At 43.7% G+C, this 24,738-nt stretch overlaps 1 protein-coding gene across 3 annotated transcripts in view; it reads right to left on the reverse strand.

The window, feature by feature from the left end:
• Positions 1 to 24,738, reverse strand: part of JAKMIP2 (janus kinase and microtubule interacting protein 2) — a 241,153-nt gene that overhangs the window by 95,353 nt on the left and 121,062 nt on the right. For 2 of the 3 annotated variants that reach the window (XM_063928047.1, XM_063928046.1), the window contains exons 3-9: positions 22,543 to 22,789; positions 20,552 to 21,049; positions 18,672 to 18,884; positions 11,665 to 11,763; positions 9,870 to 10,016; positions 3,222 to 3,362; positions 2,155 to 2,211 (exon numbers count right to left, since the gene is read on the reverse strand). In XM_063928047.1, the coding sequence (XP_063784117.1) occupies positions 2,155 to 2,211; positions 3,222 to 3,362; positions 9,870 to 10,016; positions 11,665 to 11,763; positions 18,672 to 18,884; positions 20,552 to 21,049; positions 22,543 to 22,671 (1,284 nt within the window). In that variant the 5' untranslated portion in view covers positions 22,672 to 22,789. Of the gene's footprint in view, positions 1 to 2,154; positions 2,212 to 3,221; positions 3,363 to 6,452; positions 7,185 to 9,869; positions 10,017 to 11,664; positions 11,764 to 18,671; positions 18,885 to 20,551; positions 21,050 to 22,542; positions 22,790 to 24,738 lie in introns of those variants that run through there. The other variant, XM_063928048.1, reaches the window with a different exon arrangement.

Consider the following 24,738-nt stretch of genomic DNA (forward strand, 5'->3'; position numbering starts at 1 on the left):
GAGTCAGACCCGAGATCACCCCCAAGATTCCATTTACGGAGAAGCTTCATACCATCGTCCACTGAAGAGATAGCCTATAGTGGAGACGTCTCTGGAAATTAACAGACGAGTGGGGAAGCCCCATCTATAGAGGATGCCAGCCTTCCGAAGAACCGCAGTAACAGGTTGGAATGAGCGTCTCTTGTTAAGAGTGTGTGACAAGTCTCCAAATAATTGAAGCTGGCCCAAGGCCTCTGATGAGTCGGAAGATGGTCTAGCCGCTTTGAGCAAGGAATCTTTCATATGGAAAAAGTGAACTCGCATCAGAACATCGCTAGACGATCCTTCCGGAGCGCCACGGGCCTTCGGGATTCGATGGATGCGGTCTATAAGCAGATCCGAGGAACTAGCGGAAGGCAGCAGTTTCTTGAAGATCTCTATAGTGTAATCATGAAGACTGCTATTGGAAACCGAGTCGGGGACCCCTCTGAGTTTAAGATTGTTTCTACGCGTGCGATCCTCCAAATCCGACACTTTATCGTGCAGAGCAGCCACTTCACCCTCAAGGGTATCGTGGGAGTCAATGAGGGAGTTATGCGAGCCCACAACTTTGCCCATCTTCGTTTCCAGCTGGACGGTCCTCTCGCCCAGGTCGTCAATGGAGCTTTGGCAGGATTTCAACATGGCTCTAAACTCAGATGTTACGTTGTCTTTAAACTGATGCAGCAATAGCTTCATACTGCCCACTGTCAAAGCTTCACCATCCTCAAGCCGCGGTGAAGAGGGTGCATCATCGGAAGGTGAAACAGATGCCAGATGAGAGGACAGCATGGTCTGGGGCGACGAACCAGCCACAGGGGCTCCAGTCTCTGGAGGCTTATTACGGAAAGGAGAAGACTTAAAAAAGGCGACTTGTGTGACCGGTTTGGAGGCTTTATGCGTCTTCAGAGGCATGACTCTGGACTTCTCAGAGAAGTACTTAATACAGTAGAACGGGGGTACAGCTGACTTCAATCCGACAGGATAACGACGGTGCCGCGTGTAGGTATGCAACGGCTAAAGTGAGTGCGGGGAGGCACTAGGAGGGCATAATGTAAGAAGGATCACATCTCAGCACAGCACTGACAGGTTAAATGCTCCAGGTCGATCAGTAATCGCCTCCATCCGAAGCGCCTCAATCACATAAAGCAGCCCAGACCCTTATCAAGGGATCCAGATGCTTAGTGGGAAGCAGAGCAATTACTTAAGTCCCAGCTACGAGTGATATTTTGGGCAGGGTCTCAGCTATAGCCTGCAGCTGAAGGGTCCCCACACAGCTTCCAGATAATATTAGCATGGGGGGGGGTCCGGTTTAAATGACCCAGGAGGGGCAGATTATACAATGCAGTCCCAGGGGAGACCAAGAGCCAGCCCCAGGATAAGCATGCAGGAGGAATACGACTGCGTCCTGCCTGGCGTCTCAATCAGGGTCCCTGGCTGCTGTAAGTACAAGGCTTCAGTGGGGGGGGGAGATCACCGCTGTTAGACTGGGTCAGGGGAGCAGCTCACCTCGGCAGGAGGAAGTATTACCTGAACCGAGCGTCTCCCGCATCCCTCTCCGGCTCCCGAGGCTTAAGATGGCCGCCGCCGCCGGGACTCCGGACCTCCCGCGCCTGCGTCCGGCCGGTCTCTCTGTCCTCCCGCAGCGCCGCCGATCTCAGCAGCACAAGCAAGGTGGTCCGGTCGCAGGGGTTCAGAGCGAGGGTCCCCGTCAGGCACTCCAAGAGTAAATATATTTTGAGCGCCGGTCCCAAATCGAGGTCCCGGCTTCTGGGTGGTGGACAGGCCGCAACCCGCAGGAGCCAGTAGACCGGCTCCCCGATTCCGCAGCACTAGTCCACCACGGAGAGGGGTCCCCACAGCTGCAGGGGCTGAAGTCAGGAGGGTTATAAGGCACAGGGGGAGAAAAACGAGGGTATTTTCTCCTCAACTATAGTGGAGCTCCCTGCTCGTGCTGTCACTCAGTTCAGCCTCCAGGCCACGCCCCCCGGCGCAGAGTATTTTTAATACATGTTTTAACAAGCGGACCGCAGTGTTTGGCCACACACCCACTAGCATCTGGGCCGGTGGTATGTCTCGGCGACCCTACTGATTAGTGGATACGTACAAGTACTTTCTTTATTCCATGGTACACACCTTAATAGGTTTGGAACTTCTTTTATGTTTCTTTCGTCTAATCCGTTTTTCTCTATCCTAGAAAAAAAAAGAGTTAGGTTCTTAGCTCTAAACATACAGATTCAGAATCAGGCCACAGCTCATTTTATTTTTTCCTTTAGGGTCGCAACTTTTAAATATTGTAATAAAACAGATTTGGGAAAAATTTCTGAGTTTGAAAAGCAAAGTGATTTATACTATTTGTATGTCATTTACAATTATAAAATAGATAATATGTAATCTCCACTGCCTATATTAAACTTATTTTAAAAGTTTTACCCTCTTAACCCCGATCATTGCCTGGTATCATGACACTGGTTGGTAATCACCATATTAGTGTAATAAGCAGTACACGTAAGTTCTTATTACAAAAACATGACGTATATGTTAGAACTGTGGTCTTGCAGATCAATTACCACTAAAACAATGATATAATACTGCAGCTTCTATGGCGGGTGTCATTATCTAGCTAAAAAATAAACTGGTAGGTTAATTGGCTCCCAACAAAATTAACCTTAGTGTCAATGTGTATAGTGTACATATGGTAGGGAATATAGATTGTAAGCTCCACTGGGGCAAGGACTTAGGTGATTTTCCAAATAGTCTCTGTAAAGCGCTGCAGAATATGTGTGCAGTATATAAATAACTGTTAATATCTATCTATCTATCTATCTACATACACTGCTGTTGTATCCACAAAATGAATATCAGTAGTTTAGCTGTTTAAGAATTTCATTTACATGGCTCTGTCCATTTAACCCAGCTGCTTATGACCTGATAGTAGAGATGAGCGGGTTCGGTTTTACTTGGATTTACTCAATTCTCAAAACGGCATCTTATTGGCTCACGAATGTCTCTTGTTTTGGATAGCCAATAAGATGCCATTTTGAGAACCAAGTAAATCCGAGTAAAACCGAGTAAAACCCGAACCCGCTCATCTCTACCTGATAGTGATTATTATAGATTTGGCCCCGGCCTGGTGTTAATAAATCCACTCTACATGCAATGAAGCCACCAATAGACTACAAACATTGTATTATCACACTTACCCTCGTTAAATCATCAATAATGTTCTGTTGTTCTACCACTTGTAACTTCAGAAACTCAATTTCTTGCTCTTCCCCAGCTTGGTCAAGGTCATTCAAGGATCTCAACTTCTTCAGAGGAGGATGAGATGTGATTTTCTCTCGCTGAAGTAGAAAATTTGGAAACCAGATAAATACATTTACAAATATACTTTTATGTGAGTCTGGAGCCATATTATGATTTTAATAATATTTAGTTTGGTATCTCAATCAATGTTGTAAAACTACTCAATTGAAATGTCGAGTTGATTATATGGGGAATAATTTTGACAGTTTATTATGGTTTACTTGTAGCTTTATCTTGAAGATGCACTGTTATTTAAATATTTTAATAAGGTGTCTCTCCGACCTATCTGGAGCTAAAATGGCTGCATGTAGCATCGACCTCTGGGGCCCAATTACTCTGACAGTCCATAGTGAAAACCAAGGTAGGAGCTTAAAGTGGGAGTACCAATCACAAGACGCGATAAAGAGATGATGTCTTCTGATTGGCTTCCCTGCTCACACAATCCCTTTGCAATAATTTCAAAGTTTTGAATGAGTATTCATCCTAGTAAAACATACAGTATAACCTAGGGCAGTGATTTCCAGAACATGAAATGAGTGGACAAACAGAAGAGCAACATTGAACCTAATGATCACATATAAGCACAATTTACAAAATGTAATATTTTTTGCTGAATTTCTCAATAAGAAACTTTGGCCCAGGGGTGCAGTAAAATGCTGAAACTCTAGGGTGCCAAGATTCAAGAAAGTTTGGAAAACACTGAACTAGGTGGTAATGCAGCTTTAAGGTCAACTCATTGGTTTGGTTAGCAACAAATATGTGTACATGTTTCTCCAAGTTAAAAAATATATTCGTGCCTTAAAGTGAACCTGTCATCCCAGATTAGGGTTCAATATTTAACTACTAGATTAGCAATAACACTTCCTAACACTTGGAGCGCTGTGATACTAATGCCTTGTCAGACCGAGTGCCCGTTACTGACCGGGGCACCAGGGAATATGTGCGGCTGCTTTGGTTGTTTTGTCATTCTAAATAACATTGTAGGGATATGGGGTGGGTCACTGATTCTCATAGACTAACATTTTTCTCTCTGAGATAGTTTAACTAAGTACTACAACCCCGACTATGTGATGAGATGAGTGGAGTTTGTATCAATTAGTTGCAATGATGAAATTACCAGTTTTGTATGATGATCAGTGGTCACTACAGAAGCATGATTAAACAGAAATGATTGAGTGACTACTACAGACATTCAGTACTCCCAGAATTGTCTTAAAACATCCGGGTTAATATACAGAATTATACTCTGTAATAGTGTTTGTATGTACACTTGAAGGTGGAGACCCTTCTTCCTGGACTAGCACCCCACCCACCTGCACTTAGGTGTTACCAATTAGTGCATGCTCCTTGTATTGCTGACTATATATTAGAATGAGCACTATTATAGATAAGACCTGGATATATGTATATAATATGTCAGTATTAGGGATGTCAGGGACCCATCTGATGAAATCACTGTGACGTGGTAGGTGGGCAGTGTTTTTGTCCAACCATGCTAAGAACCTTAAATTGTAACGTTTATTACAGTGGTTCTCAAACTTTTTTGACTCACGGTGCCCTAGAGGATCAGAATGTTTTTTTCACTGCACCCCTAGGCCAAAACTTTCTTGCTGAGAAATTTAGAAATAAATATTCAATTAAATAAGTTGTGTTTATATGTCATCCTAAGGTTCAGTTGTGTGGTGAGGGACAGGATTTGCTTCTGTTTGTCCACATAGTTTATGATTAGCAGCCACCAGCACTGGTTTTGCCTATTACATTGACCAGGAATAATGAATATTGGTCCTGGACCATCAATCCAGGGCACCCCTGCATGTGTCCTGAGGCACCCCAGGGTGCCACGTCACGCAGTTTGAGAACCACTTGTTTATTATAATTGTTTTGATTATCAGTAGTCTTAGTGCTTAGAGTGTGTACCTGCATTTTCTTTTTTCCTGCGTGGCACTACAAGTCTTAGCATGGTAGCACATCTTATGTTTAAAATGAAGGTGTGCAGTAAAGCCCTCCCCCCCCCCCCCCCTTCCTTTTAGAATTATCATATATATCATGTGTTTTCCAGTGACAGATCTTAGTACTGTGACTATATGGCACTATTGAAGTAGTACTGTTCCAGGAGCTGCTAGACTTGTGACTATAAATGCAATATCTGTTACTATCACATGCGATTCACATCATGTCAAGTCTCTGTCAATCAGGGAACACAAGACAAACACAGTACGTTTCAATTCCGGATCAGCTGTAACAAATAGGGCATTACCCTTCATAAGTGACTTCTTCAATTTACTATTGGGCGATCTGTTAGACAAGTTTCTACACAACAAAAATTATGGGAACATACAGCAATTACATAAAATTGCGTAGTAGGTCATTTTATTTTTTTACACCGTGTATGGCAAAGGGGAGAAATAATTTTCTACTGATTATTATATCACTAGGTGACTCAACGCGCCCTGCGGGCGCTCTTCACACCGTCGCAAGGGGCTACGCCCCCTTAACCCCCGCACACATTTCTGGCATTCAATATTTGTATTACATGGAGTATTACCTGCATTCCTAGTTTTGGTTAGTGGTTAAATATTGCACGACAAAAGGGCGTCCGATGGGGAAGGGGGCGTAGCCGTTTTGCGAAGGGGAGTGGGGGCTGGGGATGGGGGAGGGGGTACGGAGGCGCTGCGGGTGGGGCAAGGGTAGGTGCGGAGCTGTTGCGGATGGGGGAGGGGTCCCGGAGGCACTGCGAGTGGGGAAGGGGCAGGTGCCGCGGGTGGAGTAGGGTGGTCCAGAGGTGCTGCAGGTGGGGCAAGTGAGGGGGTGTGGCGGATAGGGGTGGGGGTCCGTAGGCACTGTGGGTGGTGGAGAGGTGGGTGTAAGGGTGCCGCCGGTGTGGTAGGGGGTCCGGCGGCCCAGCGGGTGGGGGAGGGTTGGGTGCGGTGGTTTTTACAATCAGACATCGGCACACTCCCCCCCCCCCCCCCCAAAAAAAAAAGACAATACAATCCTCTGTGACAACCACCCCACCTCCCACTTCCAAACAGTGTGAAGTACAGCCTCTGTCTCCCACACCACAGCTCACAGCCGTAGACAGCACCCTGGCCACCCCCAAGACAATGCTGGCATGGTGACACACTAACCTTGATGCCAGTTCCGCCTGTCTGAAGCCCTCTCTCGACAGCAGAATACTGCAGCAAATAGCAAAGTCTCTCCCGGGAAGTTGCTGGCGCCGGGTGAGTGAGCGGGTGGAGGGGCGGGGGAGCACCGTGACAGCCTGACAGCCACACAGCCGTCGGACGGGCGCGGGGTGGGAGAGCAGGTCCTGGGAAATTGCAGCGGCAGGGTGAGTGTACGGGTGGAGTGACAGCCATCGGCCGGGCGCTGGGTGGGAGAGCCGGGAAGTTAAAGCCACCAGGTGAGTGAGCGGGTGGAGGGGCGGGGGAGCTCCGTGACAGCCACACAGCCGTCGGACGGGCGCGGGGTGGGAGAGCAGGTCCTGGGAAGTTGCAGCGGCCGGGTGAGTGTGCGGGTGGAGGGGCAGGGGAACTCCGTGACAGCCGTCTGCCGGGCGCTGGGTGGGAGAGCGGGTCCCGGGAAGTTAAAGCCGCCGGGTGAGTGAGCGGATGGAGGGGCGGGGGAGCTCCGTGACAGCCGCACAGCCGTCGGGCGGGCGCTGGGTGGGAGAGCGGGTTCCGGGAAGTTTCAGCCGCCGGGTAAGTGAGCGGTGGAGGGGCGGGGGAGTTCGGTAGAGTGTGTGTGGGTGCCCCCTGGACGGTCGCCCCTGCTATAATCCGGCTCTGCCTGCCCTCCATAGACTATGTGACTGCATTTAGGGGTCTGGCCAGATCTGTGACTCTGACTCCGCCCAGCGTTACGGCCAGGCACAGAGTCACAGATTTGGGCTATTATATAGGAGATTAGAACATATAATTCCTGAGGATCATATATAGATGAACTTGTGAATGCTATCAGCATCTAAAATTATTTAACCTCACATTTATCCCCTTTAAAAAGTGTATTAAAAAACTCTTGAGACATTAGAGTATCTGTGCTTCATTTTATTTTCACTTATTCTTATCTTTACTCAGATCTACTTTTGACGGAACAACATAATCAAAATGACAGAAAAACATAACAGTAATGTCAGCGTTGGTGGCTGTGCGTGCCAGAATGGAGCAACACTTGAATTGCACTGTTGGGCGCCCTCTAGTGGCCACAGCCGTGCAAAACCCTTGAATCCCCCCATAGAAGTGAGGAGCAGCAATAGCCTTTTATTACATAGGATTTGAATAATTTCACTATGTATCACTATTTTTTTTAACTGAAGCTATTTAAGGTTAGATTTGAATATCATTTCTTAATCAGCTTAATCAGTGTTAGGGAAGATAGCTGGGCTTTAATGTGACATTTTAACTCTCCCACCATGTGCACTGGAAGCAGTGGTGCAAGTAGACATTTTTTCTTAGTGGTGCTAATAGTTAAAATGGGCATAGCCATGTGTCATGAGGGGGCATGGTCACGTGAAACTAGGGGAGTGGCTACATGATAATATGGGCATGGCCATATTATGCCACACATTGTAATGCCCCTTACACATTATGCCACACACCATAATGCTTATTACACATTATGCCGCACACAGTAATGCTAATAACACATTATGCCACACACCATGGCCCTCATTCCGAGTTGTTCGCTCGGTAAAAATCTTCGCATCGCAGCGATTTTCTGCTTAATGCGCATGCGCAATGTCCGCACTGCGACTGCGCCAAGTAAATTTGCTATGCACTTAGTAATTTTACTCACGGCTTTTTCATCGTTCTGGCGATTGTAATGTGATTGACAGGAAATGGGTGTTACTGGGCGGAAACAGGCCGTTTTATGGGCGTGTGGGAAAAAACGCTACCGTTTCTGGAAAAAACGCAGGAGTGGCCGGAGAAACGGAGGAGTGTCTGGGCGAACGCTGGGAGTGTTTGTGACGTCAAACCAGGAATGACAAGCACTGAACTGATCGCAGATGCCGAGTAAGTCTGAAGCTACTCAGAAACTGCTACGAGGTGTGTAATCGCAATATTGCGAATACATCGTTCGCAATTTTAAGATGCTAAGATTCACTCCCAGTAGGCGGCGGCTTAGCGTGAGCAACTCTGCTAAAATCGCCTTGCGAGCGAACAACTCGGAATGACCTCCCATAATGCCCATTACACATTGTCATACACCGTAATGCTTATAACACATTATGCCTGACACCGTAGCATCCATTACACATTATGCCACACTGTAATGCCCATTACACATTATGTCACACACTATAATGCTTTACATATTATACCACACACCATAATGCCTATTACATATTATGCCACACACAGTTATGCCACTGACACCATTTTATGTCCCACACACAAAAATGCCCCTTATAAATGATGCCCCAGTGGTGGGCTGGTGGTACGGAGTACCACCACCATATTTCTTAATGAGACTCCGTACCACGCTGTACCACCCTACTTTCAGCACTGATTGGCAGGAGCATCAAGCAACTTGCATGGAACTATTTTTTCTATGCAATTTTTTTTTTTTTAAACAATGCACTAGGGCAGGGGTGGCCAACCAGTCAGAGACAAAGAGCCTAAAAATTTTTGTTAGGTACGTCAAAGAGCCAACATCGAGCCGAAGGCACACATGCATAAAATACATTGAAAAAGCCACTTCCACATTAAATAATTGTAAAAGCCAGATCCACATAAAATATATTGAAAAATCCAGATTCACATAATACACTTCAGCTCCCCCGTGTGTCACTCCAACCAGCACCCTCTTGTCACTTCAGCCAGCACCCTCTTGTCACTCCAACCAGCACCCTCTTGTCACTCCAACCAGCACCCTCTTGTCACTCCAACCAGCACCCTCCTGTCACTTCAGCCAGCACCCTCCTGTCACTTCAGCCAGCACCCTCATGTGTCACCTCAGCTTCCCCCAATTCATGCCATTGCAGCAGCCCCTTATGTGTCCTCTGTTTGCTGGTGGGTATCTCATCTCTAGTATCTGGCTCCCTCAGTTCTAAGTCCCCGTAGTGCTGCTGCGTGTTTTTATGGAGAGCAGTGGTTACCGGATCTGTTGTGGGCATGTGACTTTGTGTGTTAGGACTCGGAGCCACATTTGAAGAAAGAAAGAGCCGCATGTGGCTCAAGAGCCACAGGTTGGCCACCGCTGCACTAGGGGGCAAGCAGGCACACACTCACATAGATGAGCACTGGGAGTTGCACTATTACTGTTAGTAAATTATCTTACCGGAAAACACACTTCCCTCTGTGCCCAATTCCTCCAAATCACCTAATGAAATCCTTAATGTATGGAAATGTCTAGTTACATACATGCAGTACATAGCCCCTGATTTTCAACTCTGAAATAGCAAAACAGCAATATACAAACTACAGCGATGCAGGAAGGGTCAAACCTTATTTATTAGACTGGTTTGACTGGAAAAGGAAACAGAAGGCCCCAAACTTGCTATTTGTGGTCTAGGACCTAAAAGCATATGTCTCCATGATACATACCATTTCTGCATTTTCTTTAGAGAGGACTTTCAGTTTCTCTTCCATACGTTGCAAAGATTGCATTAATTCATCATTTCTTTTAGTGAGGCACTTGTTCTTTTCCAGCAGGGGTTTGTATTGTTTTTCTGCTTCCCTGACTCTCCGTAACTGAAAAATACAGTTAGTATAATTACTAAATGAACATTTGTTTTTAAGCAAAATCTAAGTTTTACTGCAGCTCACAAGTATGTCCTATTATGAGGGATTAAATATTTTTACGCCAGGTATGGTTCATTAGATCTACATGTTAAACGTCTACAGTCGATAGGTCGACAGGGTCAAAATGTCAACACTAGAAAAAGTTTACATGGTCAAAAGGTCACCGTGGAAATGGTCGACACAAAAAAGGATGACAGGTTTTTTTTGCATGTTTGTTTGTCTTTTTGCATTTTTAACCACATGTGACCCAAATTAGTGTACCGCGTCCCCTCGCATGGCTCGCTTCGCTAGCTCTGCTACTGCTGCACTTGGCACAAGTTACTATTCCCAGTCGTAGACCCCAGGGATGGTAAAGTATAAAAAAGCTGACTTTAAAAAAAAAAGTTGTGTCAACCATAGGTGTCGACCTTTTGAACCTGTTGATATTTTGTACTGTCGACCTTTTACATGCCGACCTTTTGACTATGTCCTCCTTTTGTACCTGTTTACCTACTGCATATCGACCATTTGGGGTCAACCTATTTACTGTAGACCCTTTATAATGTAGATCTATCAACCAGACACATTCACCTCATGGAATCTGTAGCAGAGAAGTAGATGGAAATTGGTTACTGTTGGAGGCCAGTAATGAAACAGAAATAATCCTACTGTAGCTCACCTTGGGGAAGAACTACAATACTCAGACACTGGGATGCCTTCTAATCTATACTTGAACATAGTAACATTTTATCTTTTTTTTTTCTTCAAAACTGCTCAACAAACTAAATAATCATTTTAGTAAACTTTCAGAATAATTTAAAACATTTTTTTTAATTATACCAAATGTTCTAAAGGTGAACCAGCTCCTGCTACCACCAAACGAAAAACTGAGGCACCTGAGCTATGGGCGGGGTATGAGGGAAAAGGACCAGTGCATCTTGGGAGCTCTAAAAGCTTAACTGTTTGGTGCATGATCCTGGTCTCCACCATCATACCCCAAGGTAATCCCTGTGGATTCCTATGGACCCAGAAGAAGAAAATACAATATAAAATAATGTAATATATAATTTTTTTTATTTATACCAGTTATAAATAATAATAATAAACTAGCATGAAATTCAATAAACTTATAAATTAGCTTAAAGGCAAAATAGGTAAAATAAATAATTTCAAGCCAAGCCAGTGAAATTGTAGCTCTTGAATGTCTCAGACATGAATGAGTGTTTCAAATAAGGTTTATCCAACTTGAATATAAGCCACTGCTTCGGTGCGCACCTGAAAAGGAGAGTGTCCTTGTTAAAAAAGGGGCATGGCTTAACGGTAAACCCTGTTTCTGTCACTCTGGGGGCGTGCCTAGCACTCTCCAAGGAGCTGGGCCGCCACAGGCTCTCTCCGCCCACTGTTTAAATGCTATACACATGCGCACAACATCTATTCAGTATATTCACCCGCTGCTCTGCACGGAAACCAACCTCCCATGACATTGGGATGGCCGGCAGTTATAATTTATCTCAGTCATGTGAAGCCACGATAAGCATTTTTAAGTACATTCAGTCATCATCCCTGACAATTGTATAAGCTACCAGTAGTTATTGAACAGATCAGTAACACACATTACCAGTTCATTCCTCTCATCTACAAGCAGAGTATTTCTGTCCTCCAGTTTCCGGATTGTGGCGTTTAACTCCGCTATCCTTCTCTGATTTCTTCGTAAATCCTACAAAGACAGTTTGTGTTACTGATTTGTGTTATATTTTCATACATTTGATTTTATTTACTAGAATACTCAAATCATGATAATTACACCTACCCACTATTTGCTAAATATTACTTTTCCTTGTAGAAAGTTGTCATAAAACTATCAACAATATAAAAATGTTATGCATCTTTTTACTGTCCCTGTTAGTATTCTTTTCCCTTGAATGTATTGGTTCAAAACAAGCTTTTTATAAGGTGGCCTAAGCCCTGGAATTCATATTTTTAAGAATAAATGTCATTCATTTATTAGACCTACGGAGGATGCTGATTTAATCTTATTTGAGTAAGTGCAAAATTAGAAGGAGAGTAGCACAGTAGGAATTTACATAATCTCCCTGGGATCCGGCCGGGATCCCGGTAGTCAAAATATGATCGAAATAATGGTGCCGGCATCCCGCCAAGGAGCACCATCCCCAACGCTCCATGGGATCCTGTCAGGATCCCCCCAACCCTCCCTGGGATCCGGTCAGGATCCTGGTGGTCTGGATCCCGGCAGTCAAAAAACCAATGCCGGAATCCCGACACTGATCAAAATACAGCCGCCGGCATCCCGACAAGGAGCACCATCCCAGTGACGGAGTCCCAACCGCTGAGATCCTGGACGAGTGTGGACCAGGCTGCAGGGGGAGGGTTAGGGTTAGGCTGCGAGGAAGGGAGGGTTAGGGTTAAGCTGTGGAGAGGAGGAATCAGATGTAGACAGGGTTAGGGATATGCTGCAGCAGATGGGGTTAGGTGTAGGCACACCGGGGAGGGTAAGAGTTAGGTTCCGGTGTGAGGGGGGGGGGGGGGTAGGGTTAGGTTTAGACTGTGGGGAGGGAGGGTTAGGGATAGGGGGCACTGGGGTAAGTATACTTATCCTCCCCATGTCAGAATTCTAAGCATTGGGATGGTGTGGTCGGTCTCCTGACATCCCAAACGCCGGCATTTCTTACCCAACGCATCCCCCTATGTATTGCTATCCTCACTTCCTGCACTCCCTCTTTCATTTTTCACAAGGCAGAATAGACAGAAAATATATACATACTACATACAGTACATTCTGTTTTCTTTTGTTTTGATTTTTGTGTTCCAGTATACATGGCTAAAAACCAGGACTACCAATAAGAGAACATGAAGATCACACTAAATGAAGAGTAACGCCTCTTTGTCAGTGTTTCCCGGCATTATATAGGAGGAGGCGGCCATTATTGTTGATATCCAGTCTAGTAGTCTACATATTTATGTGCTGTTTATTGTAATATGTTTTGGTAATTTGATAAGTATTTTTATGTACTCAGGATGGGTTGAAGCATACTCATATGGAAAAAGCAGACACGATTACAGTTATAGTTGGCTGGAATACTGCTAAGAAACAATTGAGATAGGAGCACACGTTTCACAATAAAATGACTATTGCAGATATGTAATTCCCTAGAAATGAAGCAGAGATTTCACCATCCAAATTACCATTACTGCTAGTTTTAAGGAAGAAAGATAAAATGGTGCTTAAAAAAAAAAAATTCTAATAAAAAAAGACAAGCTTTCCAAAATATGTTTAAAAAACACAGTTAACCTTCCTAGGGTGTTGCAATGGAGCATACATTCATTATTCTGTTGATATGGGTCAAAAAAGACCCTACCATCCTAGGAAGGTTAAATGGTCAGATGCAATGCCTGCAGCACTACTGAGACCCACCACTAACAGAAATAAAAGAAAGGCTGACTTATGACATCTGGAAAAATTAATGAGGTGACTTGATATCCATCATCTTTTCCCCCAGAGAAAGCTCCAGAATGACAAGTGTGCAGTATCAGCATCCTAAGTATCATTATGAGCAAGGACATTTTCCCTACTGTTCAGGGGTCTGCTCCTTTTAAGTGTGCTGGTAAAGAGGTAAAGACCTCTGGCAAAGTATGGTACCATATAATTTAAACGACACATGGGAGTGGTGTGATATAAAATCTTTTTTCTCTGTACTTTGTAAATAATGCTCTCACTCTCATCAGTTTTCCCACTGACTGATGCACACGTCTGTTCCACAGCAACTCAATGAACTTTAGTAGCATCTACGTACCACTATGCCAATCAAGGTGCACAGCACCTTCAAAATAGGATGTTACTCCTCACCTGTCTTGTGTTTCTTAAATAATGGTTTTCAAAAATCTGGAAAATTGTATTCTGTGTCTTACTCTGGTACTGCCTTATGAATAGGGTAAAGGTTGCACCCAACAGGTTCAGAGGAGGACTCCAATTGATATCTGGTCAGAATCCCGGCTTTTGGGAACCTGGCAGTCGGAATGCCAACGCTAAACGCCTCCAATCGCATGGGCTCAAAATCAATAATGGCAAAAGGAAGTGAGCAGCCAGAGGTGCTGAATTATTAGAACTGGAATAGTAGTTGAGAAACTGACAGTAAGGTTAGTTTTCAATGGACAGAAGTGTATTTTCAACATATCTGCAAGCAATTGATAGTAACAAAGGAATTAAGGCTTAAGAGCATAGCAAAGTTCTGCAAGTTGATTTTGCTTAGTTCTTAGTGAAGGGAATGTATAAGAAAGATTTTACAGATCAGCATCCATCCTGGAGCCCTAAAGGTCAATCATTTTCATCTTCTAGTTGTCTTCATTTACAAGCAGATGTAGATATATGTTTCTCAGGGTACACATTGAAAGGAAAGCTATGAATTTATTCTCTGGTAAAATGTTCAAATAAATCAAATCACAGATCCTCCTAAATTGTCATGAGAGGGCATCTGCTTTTTGATTGTGGGAAGCCGGATTAAGAATTCAATTACCTGTGGTAAATTACTGTGGTTCAAAAATGGAGGAGGCCCTTTAGGCTTTAATACCTGAGGCTATTCAACTGTACTCCACTTTTACCCGACAGCCCCGTTAATGGACACTAAAGTAGTATGTCAAAGGAAGTTACACGGATTTGCGTGCTTACAGGGTTGTGGCACCCGTTAACCTGCTAGTTATTAGGGATTTTTTTTTACCCACTGAGGCAGGTGAAAAAAATCCTTGATAATACCTGGCTTTGGGGCTAACTGGAGAGCCCAAGGGCATCAATAAGCCTGCGGTAATCTATCATGGTTAACTGAATTCCGGTCTTAATATGATACCAAAATTAAAGTGGATAAAGAACATTGGCAAAAGGTTTGTCTGGTGTTTAATCCATTTACAAATTTGATAAATTGGAGATTACTATGATCTGTGTAGATAATTTGAGGGTGAAAGACTGCCTCAAGAAGATGTCTACATTCTACAAGAGCTATGACAACAGTTAAAAGCTCTCCATCTATTTTTGAGAAACTTTTCCTGAAATGTCTATAACTAGCAGAACCCAGACAGCATTAGACTGATTTAATATCTCATGGTTCTGTCCGGTTTCCAAATTACTGCATGTACACACACACACTATACATTTCAATTCCCCTAGCTGACAAAATATGACCAAGGAACTCTGTATGGTCTGTTCAAAGTGTGTAGTCCCCAAATTTGCATTGAGTTCTGAAACATTCCAGTACTCTCCTGTGATCACATGAGGATGTAATCTGTGTAAATGAGTATGAAATGACCTAGAATATTCCTGAAGACACCATTAAAAAAGTGCTGGAAGGATCTTGGAATATTCACAAAGCTAAGCGGCATTTATTCAACATGGCCATATCAAGTCTGAAAGGCTGTTTTTTATATATCCCCTGCACATATTCTGATAAAATTCTAAGCATCCCTCATATAAAGTCTTCTTGCCCAAGAAGATAACTGGCGCTCAGGCTGGAAAAGTTGTTGGATGTATGATGCCACAGGCTAAATTATCTTCAGTAAAGTCTTTGAATGTCTGAAGTTCAGGTTTGGATAGAGAATATAGAGGCCCAAAAGGAATCTGGATGTACTGAAGAATATCTATTGGCATCTGTAAATTCCGTGCTGTGGAAGTTCTCTTCTGGTCTTTGTCAAACAAATCTGTGTAAACCTGACACCAGTGTGCTCAACAATACTTAACTCTATAGATAACAGAGATATACATGGGGCAGCATGGACGGTGTAATGGTTAGCATTACTGCCTCACAGAACTGAGATCACGGGTTTGATTCCCACCATGTACCTAACTGTGTGGAGTTTGTATATTCTCCCTGTACTTGCGTGGGTTTCCTCCGGGTACTCCGGTTTCCTCCCACAATCCAAAAATATACTGCTAGGTCAATTGGCTCGCAACAAAATTAACCCTAACATGAATGTGTCTGTGTATACATGTGATAGGGAATATAGATTGTAAGCTCCACTGGGGCAGGGACTGATGTGAATGGCCAAATATTCTCTGTAAAGCGATGCGGAATATGTGTGCGCTATATAAATTACTGGTAATAAATAAATATATTCGATTTAGTATACTTTTCATGGTAAAACTCAATCAACACATGTATTGTGTCTGCTAATCCAAGGCATTCCCGGGAACACGGGGAAGTTAGGAAAATGTACCACATCATAGACAAAGCTCACACTATGCCGTTGAATTTTTACAATAAACATTGGAAGCTTCTTTATTTGCCAGCCCCAAAACAATGTGAGAGCCAGCTATGATATCTAGGGGTTGGGCATGAAATCTCCTGAGGGTTGTCAGGATTCTGGCATCGGTCACATGACTGCCAGCAGCCCGACCACCTGTCTCTAGCAGGATACTCTGTCTTTATTTGTGATAGGAATTTAATGTTAAATTAGCCCTTTGTCAATATAATTGCCCATTGACCCAGAGTATACCAATGCTACTATTCTGATGATGTTGTTTCTGAATGGTTATTTGTAATGAAATATAACACTTTGGAAAACACTTGACTGTGTTAACTGGGAAAATAATAAGAGGGCACCTGAGAGACTATCCTCCCTTCCCCCTGAAGAACTTGGGTCCTGATGAATCCCACAAGAGTGGATCTTTTTCTCCATAGACAGGCATACTGACAGAAAGTGAGCAGGGCTGGCATAATAAAGACATAACTGGAGCTCTCTGCTATGCTGTTTTCTTGGAGATATTATGGGACCTTGTAAGCCCCCAATCTGCATAGCTTCTGGTTCCCAGAGTTAATGGATTGTCACAAGGACTAGAGGCATAGCGGGATAGTTTAGGGATAGAGTAGAGTAAGAGCTGCATCTTGCAATTGTCCTTCTGGAACTCCATAAGATAAGTATGCAGTATCCTATAAATCCTTCAAGTCCTGGAGGCAGAGTTATATGTGCCAATTCATCGTTAGTGTCATTGCTAAGGCCACTAAAATATTGAGACCTCTTGGCTACCATATTATACTCAGTATCTCCCAATGTATTGACTGAATTCAATGGTGTACTGTAGCAAAGAGCAAGCTCCATGACATAGGTTAGTGCATTCAGCTTCTGTGGTAGCTGAACAGTGGGGATCATTGAGAGCTTTATCAAAAGCCTACAAAAACATCAGAAGAGTAGTCATCACAGGAGATTAAGAATAAGTTCCACTTTTAGTGATTCCGTAGACAGTGTTGTTGATCACATTTAAAAAAGCAGATGACAATGTGTGATCAATTGTCAGTATTGGGTTCCATTATATCAAATTGTCCTGGGAACTTGAGCAATAGTTCTGGTTCAGGGCTATCTGCAGAGCAGCAGACATAGCGGCTCTTATGCCCCCTACACATTAGGCAACCCGCCGCCGAGCTGCCCGACGGCCGATAAGTTTCTTCACTCCCCCTATCACCCGGCTCCATAGCCCTGCATGTTAATATGGATGAGATTGTCCATATTGGCCTGCATGCATAAGCGACATGGCACCAATGATGATCGAGCGCGGTCCCACGCATCATTCGTCGTTGGTGCCTACACACTGAACGATATGAACGAGTTCTCATTCATTAATGAACGAGAACGTTCATATCGCTCAGTTATATCTTCAAGTGTGTAGGGCCCATTATTCATGAAGCCACCGCTAAATGCATTATATGGGCTGTGTGCAGCATATGTGTCACTTGAGTTAAAGCTGCTTCAGCATTCTGAGCCAATGCCACTGTGGTTTACATTATTTTGGGCTAGGAGATTTTAGCACAGGAATAGGGCAAAGTTAATAGCCAATAGGTTCAGGGGAGGACCCCAATGGTGGAGCACATAATCAATGCTAGAAATGAGAAGTGAGAAACCAGAAAAGCTGGAAAGCTTATGTGAGAACATGACAAGAAAACAAGGTCAGTGTTAGTCTGGAAAATTTGTATTTCAGCACATGTGCTTCCTAGTGACAGTACCAAGGGGATTAAGCAATAGTGTAGTAATGTCTGTAAAATAATATGGGCAGATAACAAAGGCTCATACAGGAGAGAGGTAAAATCTATAGCAGAAGTAATTCAGAAAAACGCAAAAAGTGCAGTCAAAGTCCAGCAAGGGTCTGATACACACTAAGATCTGAAAGAAAATTAATTAGAAACACAGTCACATTGGTAGAGAGTTGGATGACCCAGAGCAAGGTAATCAGCAGCGAGTCTAAAAACATACTGTGCAATCACCTAGCAAAGAGTGCTAGGCCTGGCTGTCTCTTAAAGTAAATGGGGGTTGGACTGAGATTGCAAAGGAACTGCTGGTCCTGCCTCATATGTGTGGAACACTGGTCATGATGCTGGGGATCATGATCAGTGAGGTCTCCTTTCACAGCTTTCCCATTGCCACACCAGCCTACTAGCATGACTAACCTGCATAGGTGAGAGGCAAGTAGCAACAATCAGTACTGCTGGCATGTATATGATGTTTAACAAGGACTGCAGTCAGAAACTAAATAAATGTACTGTACATAATTATATTTCTATAGAAAAATGTGAAAATGAAAAATATATTAGTGTTAGCCTATTAAAAAGCTTGTTTGCACATTTGTCTTACTGGACTTCCGCAATGCTCCGATCCATCTCCTGCCCTTCCTGGGATTTCACGTTTGGGACTTCCAATCATGTTACACTCAGCTTCTTTCACTAGAAATATCTGCTCATCCAATGCTTCTTTCTGCAACTGGAGCTTCTGGAGGGAACTGATTTGTGTCTCCAATTCTTTTTCTAGAGAGAAGATTATCCTGTCCTTTGCCTTTATCTCATCCATCTGAAGAACAATCCAAAAGTGAACATTTATGAGGACTTTTATAGGGAACTTTACTACAAATATATCAAATCTAACTTCACCTGTTGATGACTAAATTAATATGCAATATAAGTATGTTATAAAGACACTTTTTGAACACTTCAAATTTAGTGTGATATAAACAAACAAGCAACAATATTTGTAGGTATTACCGTATCACTGAGCACCATTACTTACAATGGAATAACATAAAGCCAAGATGCTTGGAACTCTCTTTGTAACAGCAATAGCTGTCTTCTATTTGTCCTTAAGCTCTAAATGTAAAAACGCAGCACTATGGAGGTTAAGGTACACAATCTAGGGTAAAATGGCAAAAGACAGGTCAGAATCAAGTGACCCGCTCCATGCATCATTATGTTTAATGTGTGACTTTATACCAATTCCATTGCTCTAAAAATACTAATCCTAAGTATCTAGTACAGTATAAGCAAATAAAAGTTGACAAATTGAGGAAAAAAAGCACACAATGCAGTGCAAAGTACACTGTAGGGGGAATTCAAATACTGGCGGAAGGCTTCGGTGGCAGAATCAGTGCGGCAACAGCTGTACTTTACGGCAACCCTATTTCGCACAAAAATGCTCGCACCCCCATAGGACTGTGAGCAGTTTTGTGCAAATTCGGGACTTGAACGGATGAGGCGTGCAAGATGTGGTGCCATTGACACTGTTTACATGCCGCAACAACGGCAACTCGCACCCTTCGTCTGCAGTTGAATTACCCCCAATGCAGGAAAAAAAGGCAAAAGTAGCAAATTTGAGGAAACAGTATGCAGTGTGTAAAAAAAAGACAAAATACATGTCTAATATGAGTGATCCATGCGTGCATCATTATGTGTAATCTGCAACTTACACCAATTCCTTTAATACAAAAATACAGATGTGTTCTCGTCCATCATTGCTGCAGTCATGTTAAACAGCACTTCTAGTCGCGCCTAGTCATGAGCGCGTTTACTAAATCCTGGGCGCATTTTTAAGCATTTTCTCCCTGAAAATGCGATGCGAATAAGACACAGAAGCAGACTCTGCTGATTAAAATGATATGTGGCATGCCTATATTCTGTGTGCTACTGCTCCCGTGTTTGCATACGACATGCTATGCTACATAGCATTTCATATGCAGATACATGGGCGGTCGCACACAGAATATAGACACTCTGCGTATGATTTTAATCAGCAGAGTCTGCTTGTACATCTTAGCCAAGCTGCCTGGGAACTGCCAGCTCAATCACGTCAGGCATATTTGCGGTGCATGGCGTATTGAGGCTAGATGTATGCGAACACATCTGTACTAATCCTAAATAAGTAGTATACTAAATGCGAATTAAAATTCTAAATTGTGCAAAAAGTAGCAAAAATAAGGAAAAAGTGCACAGCATGGGAATCACGCCAGGAGTTCTGCGCAAAAGGATAAGTCTATCAAAGTAATAAAGTACATGGGCTAAAGAATATAGATGAGCTCACTAAACAACAAAAGTGATCAAATAAATAGGTTAAAAAAAGTAATTAAGGACAGTAAAATGATTTATTAAATTTTCCATAAAGTCAAAGGTTTGTTGACTTTGGCTTCCTCAACTTTGCTGTGCCAAATTATATAGCGTCCCAGAAAATGTGAGTAAATTCCATCTCACCAGTCTCCGGATGTCCCTCTCACTTTCCCATTTAATCTTTGCAATAGCCTCCTGGTGCGAATGGTGCTCACTCCTCAAATCTCCAGCCTTGATTTTGTCTGAATGTATCATATTATTGAGGGCCTCATCCACCTGCTTCTTGGCAGATTTCAACTCTGTGATCTCCTGTAGGAGTTTGAGGCGCTCAGAGTCGAACACTTTCCTGGCCTCTTCCCGTGCCTCGGTACTAAGAGCTGTCCTCATTTTGTCACTGCTACCATCCCGAAGGGCATTGACCGCGGACTTCAGTCGCAGGATCTCTGCCTCTTTTAATTTAACCATCCGTGACATCTCCTGCTCGTGCTGCTTGATTAGGTTCTCCCGTACTGCCTGAAGCTCCTTCATCTTATCCTCGTGCAGCTTGGCCTTCAGTTCCGAAACAGTAGCCGTATGTTTGTGTTGCTCCTGCTCCTTTACGCGTTTGGTTTCCTGGTTTTTCTCCCTCTCAAGTTTAGTCACCTGAATATTAAACAAGATAAGCAATATAGTTTAGGTTGAGCTGCAGTATAGTGGTGCTGGCAACATCTTACAATCAAAATAAGATAAATTCATGACAATGCTGATATGACAGCAGATGGTGTAAATAGATTAAGAAGCCTATGAATTAAAAGGTTATTAGAATTTATATATTTGACATAATTAGACACTAAATAGTATATTTGATCAACAAGAGACCAGCCTGGCTGTTTATTATAGCCTTTTCACACCTGAATCCTGGGTCTGAGCCAGGTAAAGAGAACATGGTCGCAAGCTGCAGCCCCCTTCCCACCGCACCTTGGACCCAAGTTAGTCCTGGATTGTCGCCTTCACACTGCATCCGTGTCTGTCATGCATGTCACTCCCTTGAGGCGGGCCTTGAGATAAAAAGCCAATCAGTAGCTTTAAAACATAACCTTGGTTACACAACCCGAGTGGACTCTTTCACACCAAGCCAGGACCTAGGTTGCCCTGCAAAAATCCCGGGTGACTGGCTCAGTGTGAAAGGGGTATTAGAGTGTAACGAATACTGTAGTTGTCTTACTTTGTTTAAAATAATTGTCTTATTTTGTTTAAAATAATTGCCCACGTATAGAATTGCCCACTACAATGTCACTCCTGTATTCTGTCACCCAACATTTCATATCCCCCAGCACAAATAGCCATCCACACTAGCGATTTAAATACTCATTTTTGCTAAATAATGATTTTTAAAATATTGGCTACTGATATATTGGACCAGTGGTTCTCAAACTCGGTCCTCAGGTCCCCACACGGTTCATGTTTTCCATGTCACTCAGCAGGTGCACTGTGTATAACCAACTGCCACATTTTAAAAGATCTACAGGTGACCTGCAAAACATGAACAGTGTGGGGTACTGAGGACCGAGTTTGAGAACCTGTGTATTGGACTATTGATGATCGGACCATTGCGATGTCGTAGGTTTGCATTTCCCCTGGGACTGCTCCTCTCTGCAGCTGTCTGTAGCAGAATCAGTAGTGACTGACTGCACTGCAGGCACTGGGGGAGGGAACAAGGATGAGGAGGGGCTGGGAGGTCCTTCTGAGATTGACGGCTGCTGCATGACCATTTTCCAGCAGCTGCCCACTGGATATTTCTGACATATCTGGGAAAGCCCCGCCTAGTGTGACCCCCACTAAATCCCAACAGTCGGCATGCCAACTAGCAGGGACTATTCCCTATTCCACGACACCCATAGAGTGGGAATAGAACCTGTGGCGAGCGCAGGTCACCACCGAGCCCGCATCGTGGCGGGCGCAAGAAGACCGCAAGGGGCTTCGTTGCACTTCCCTCCCACCTGCATTCTGCTGCCGGGATAACTGCGGTCGGAATGCTGACCGCCGGGATCCCCAGCGCCGGTAAGCCATACCCAACCTATTTAAAGCTGTTCTTTTTCTGATTTCCTTTTTCTCTGAGAAAGGAAGATACACTGTGGCCCATATATTGTTTGTACCTTGGACTTCTCCTGATGAAGTTCAATTTGAATGTCTGTTAATTTAGTCCTGAGGTCTTCGTTTGCAGCTTGGAGAGAAAGCAATAGAGCTTCGGGCTTTTCGCCCTTGTTACGCAATTTTTTCGACATGGTTGGGTCTTGCTGTACGTGTCTCTGGTGTGACTCCTGTCAGTAAGAAGCCATTCCCAGTGGGGCTCCTGTTGTGTTAGGATTCCAGGAAGTACAAGTTTCTGTTCTTCTGGAAGCCCTTCAAATAAAAAAGCATCATAATTATAGGATTGTATAGACCAATGGAAGCATTCTATGTTCATCATACATTGACTGTAATGTATTGTTTCCACAATACCCAGACTATAGCACATCTTTTTGCACTGATCAACTTTTACTTTATCTATGTTACATCAATCATCTTTGTCAGACACCAGGGTCGTAGCAAGAACTTAATGGGCCCCATAGCAACATTTTGAAGGGCCCCTGTCCTGTTAATTCTATGCCCCATAATAGTGCCCTAGTTAATTTTGTGAACCACAGTAGTGTCTTAGTTAATGTTATGTCCCTTAGTAGTGAGCTAATATTTTTTATGAACCACAGTAGTACTCTAATTCACATTATGTCACATTGAAGGGCTGGCTGTACACATTACGCAACACCGTATCCCCAATCCACATTATGATATAGTTCATATTATGACACACTATAGTGCCTCCACTTTATATTGTGCCACATTACAGTGCTTTAGTTTATATTATGTAACAGTATAATGCCCTCCAGTTCATTTTATACCACATTACAATGAGCAGGTCCAGGGGACCAATATATATAGATATATTGTAGCCCCCAAGGTAAAAGTTCGTAAGTGCCCCTATGTATCTACCAATGGTGAAAAATGTATACTGTACAACACATTTAATTTTGACAGGGAAGGTGGGCCCCTCACAGGTCTGGGCCCCATAGCAGCTGTACTACTTGCACCTATGGCAGCTATGCCCCTGTCAGACAGCTATATCGCCACTGCCGACAAAACAAATGACTCCATGTAGGCCTTCTGTATGTACTAATTCCAAATTAAGGAAGCTCTAATATTCACATGCCCAATTAGAGTTTAAAGTTAAGGGGAGTACACACGGAGCGATAATCTAAGCAATCTGACTAGATTGCTTAGATTTTCAGCAAGATCGCACACATCTCTCCCGCATCGGCCCGTGAGTACTGGCCTTTAGAGAAGCTACAAAACATGATGAGAGTGATCTACAATCTTATATATCACACATGCCAGTTCTATTGCAAATCGGTTCATATAGCCTACCGAGACATTTATGAAAACATGTACAGGAAAAACGTTCTGTAAGTCAGATCAACCAATTAATCATTTTTCTAGTAGTGAAGGAAAATGCAATCTGATTGGTTACAGGTGGTATGTACCTGCTTTCAGAAATTTCCGTAACTGTGTAGGTAGCATTTGTTTCTCCGGCATCAGCAGCACCGACACAAGACTTCAGAGAGGTAAGTAATTAAATATGGGCGCAAGGTGTGCGACGTGGGCCCCTCTGGACACAGGGGTCCATGTGCACTGCACACACTTCACCCAATATAGAAACACCCCTGTCCCTACCAGGTGCATAGCCAGAACTTTGTGGGCCCCATAGCAGCATTTTGAAGGGGCCCCGTCCCAATGCTTCTAGAGAGACACCTCTCTGCAGCAGTTGTTAATTTTATGCCCTATAATAGTGCCCTAGTTCATATTCTGAACCATAGTAGAGCAGTGCCGTAACTAGACATTTTAGCGCTGTGTGCAAGAAACAGCTTTGCCCCCCCCCCCCCCCCCCCCCAATATACAAAACAGGGCCAGTGAGCACCATAGGCGTGCGTCAAAGATATAGGCCGTGGATTCATGGGAAAGGGGTGTGGCCACAGTAGTCTCCATTATTCAAATTACGTCGCACAGTAGCACCACTTACACACATTACACCAGGTAGAGCCCCTGTCACACATTACGGCAGGCAGAGTCCTTTTTACACATCAGGCTGGCAGAGACCCCCTTTTTACACATTAGGCTGACAGAGATCCCCTATTTACACATTAGGCAGGCAGAGACCCCCTGTTTAAAAAAAGAGAGAGGGGGTGGGTGAAGAGAGAGGGACAGAGAGAGGGACAGAGTGGGGGTAAGGACAAAAGAGAGAGAGAGAGAGAGAAAGG

The sequence above is a fragment of the Pseudophryne corroboree genome, chromosome 6 (assembly GCF_028390025.1).
Source record: "Pseudophryne corroboree isolate aPseCor3 chromosome 6, aPseCor3.hap2, whole genome shotgun sequence".
Taxonomy (NCBI): Eukaryota; Metazoa; Chordata; class Amphibia; order Anura; family Myobatrachidae; genus Pseudophryne; species Pseudophryne corroboree.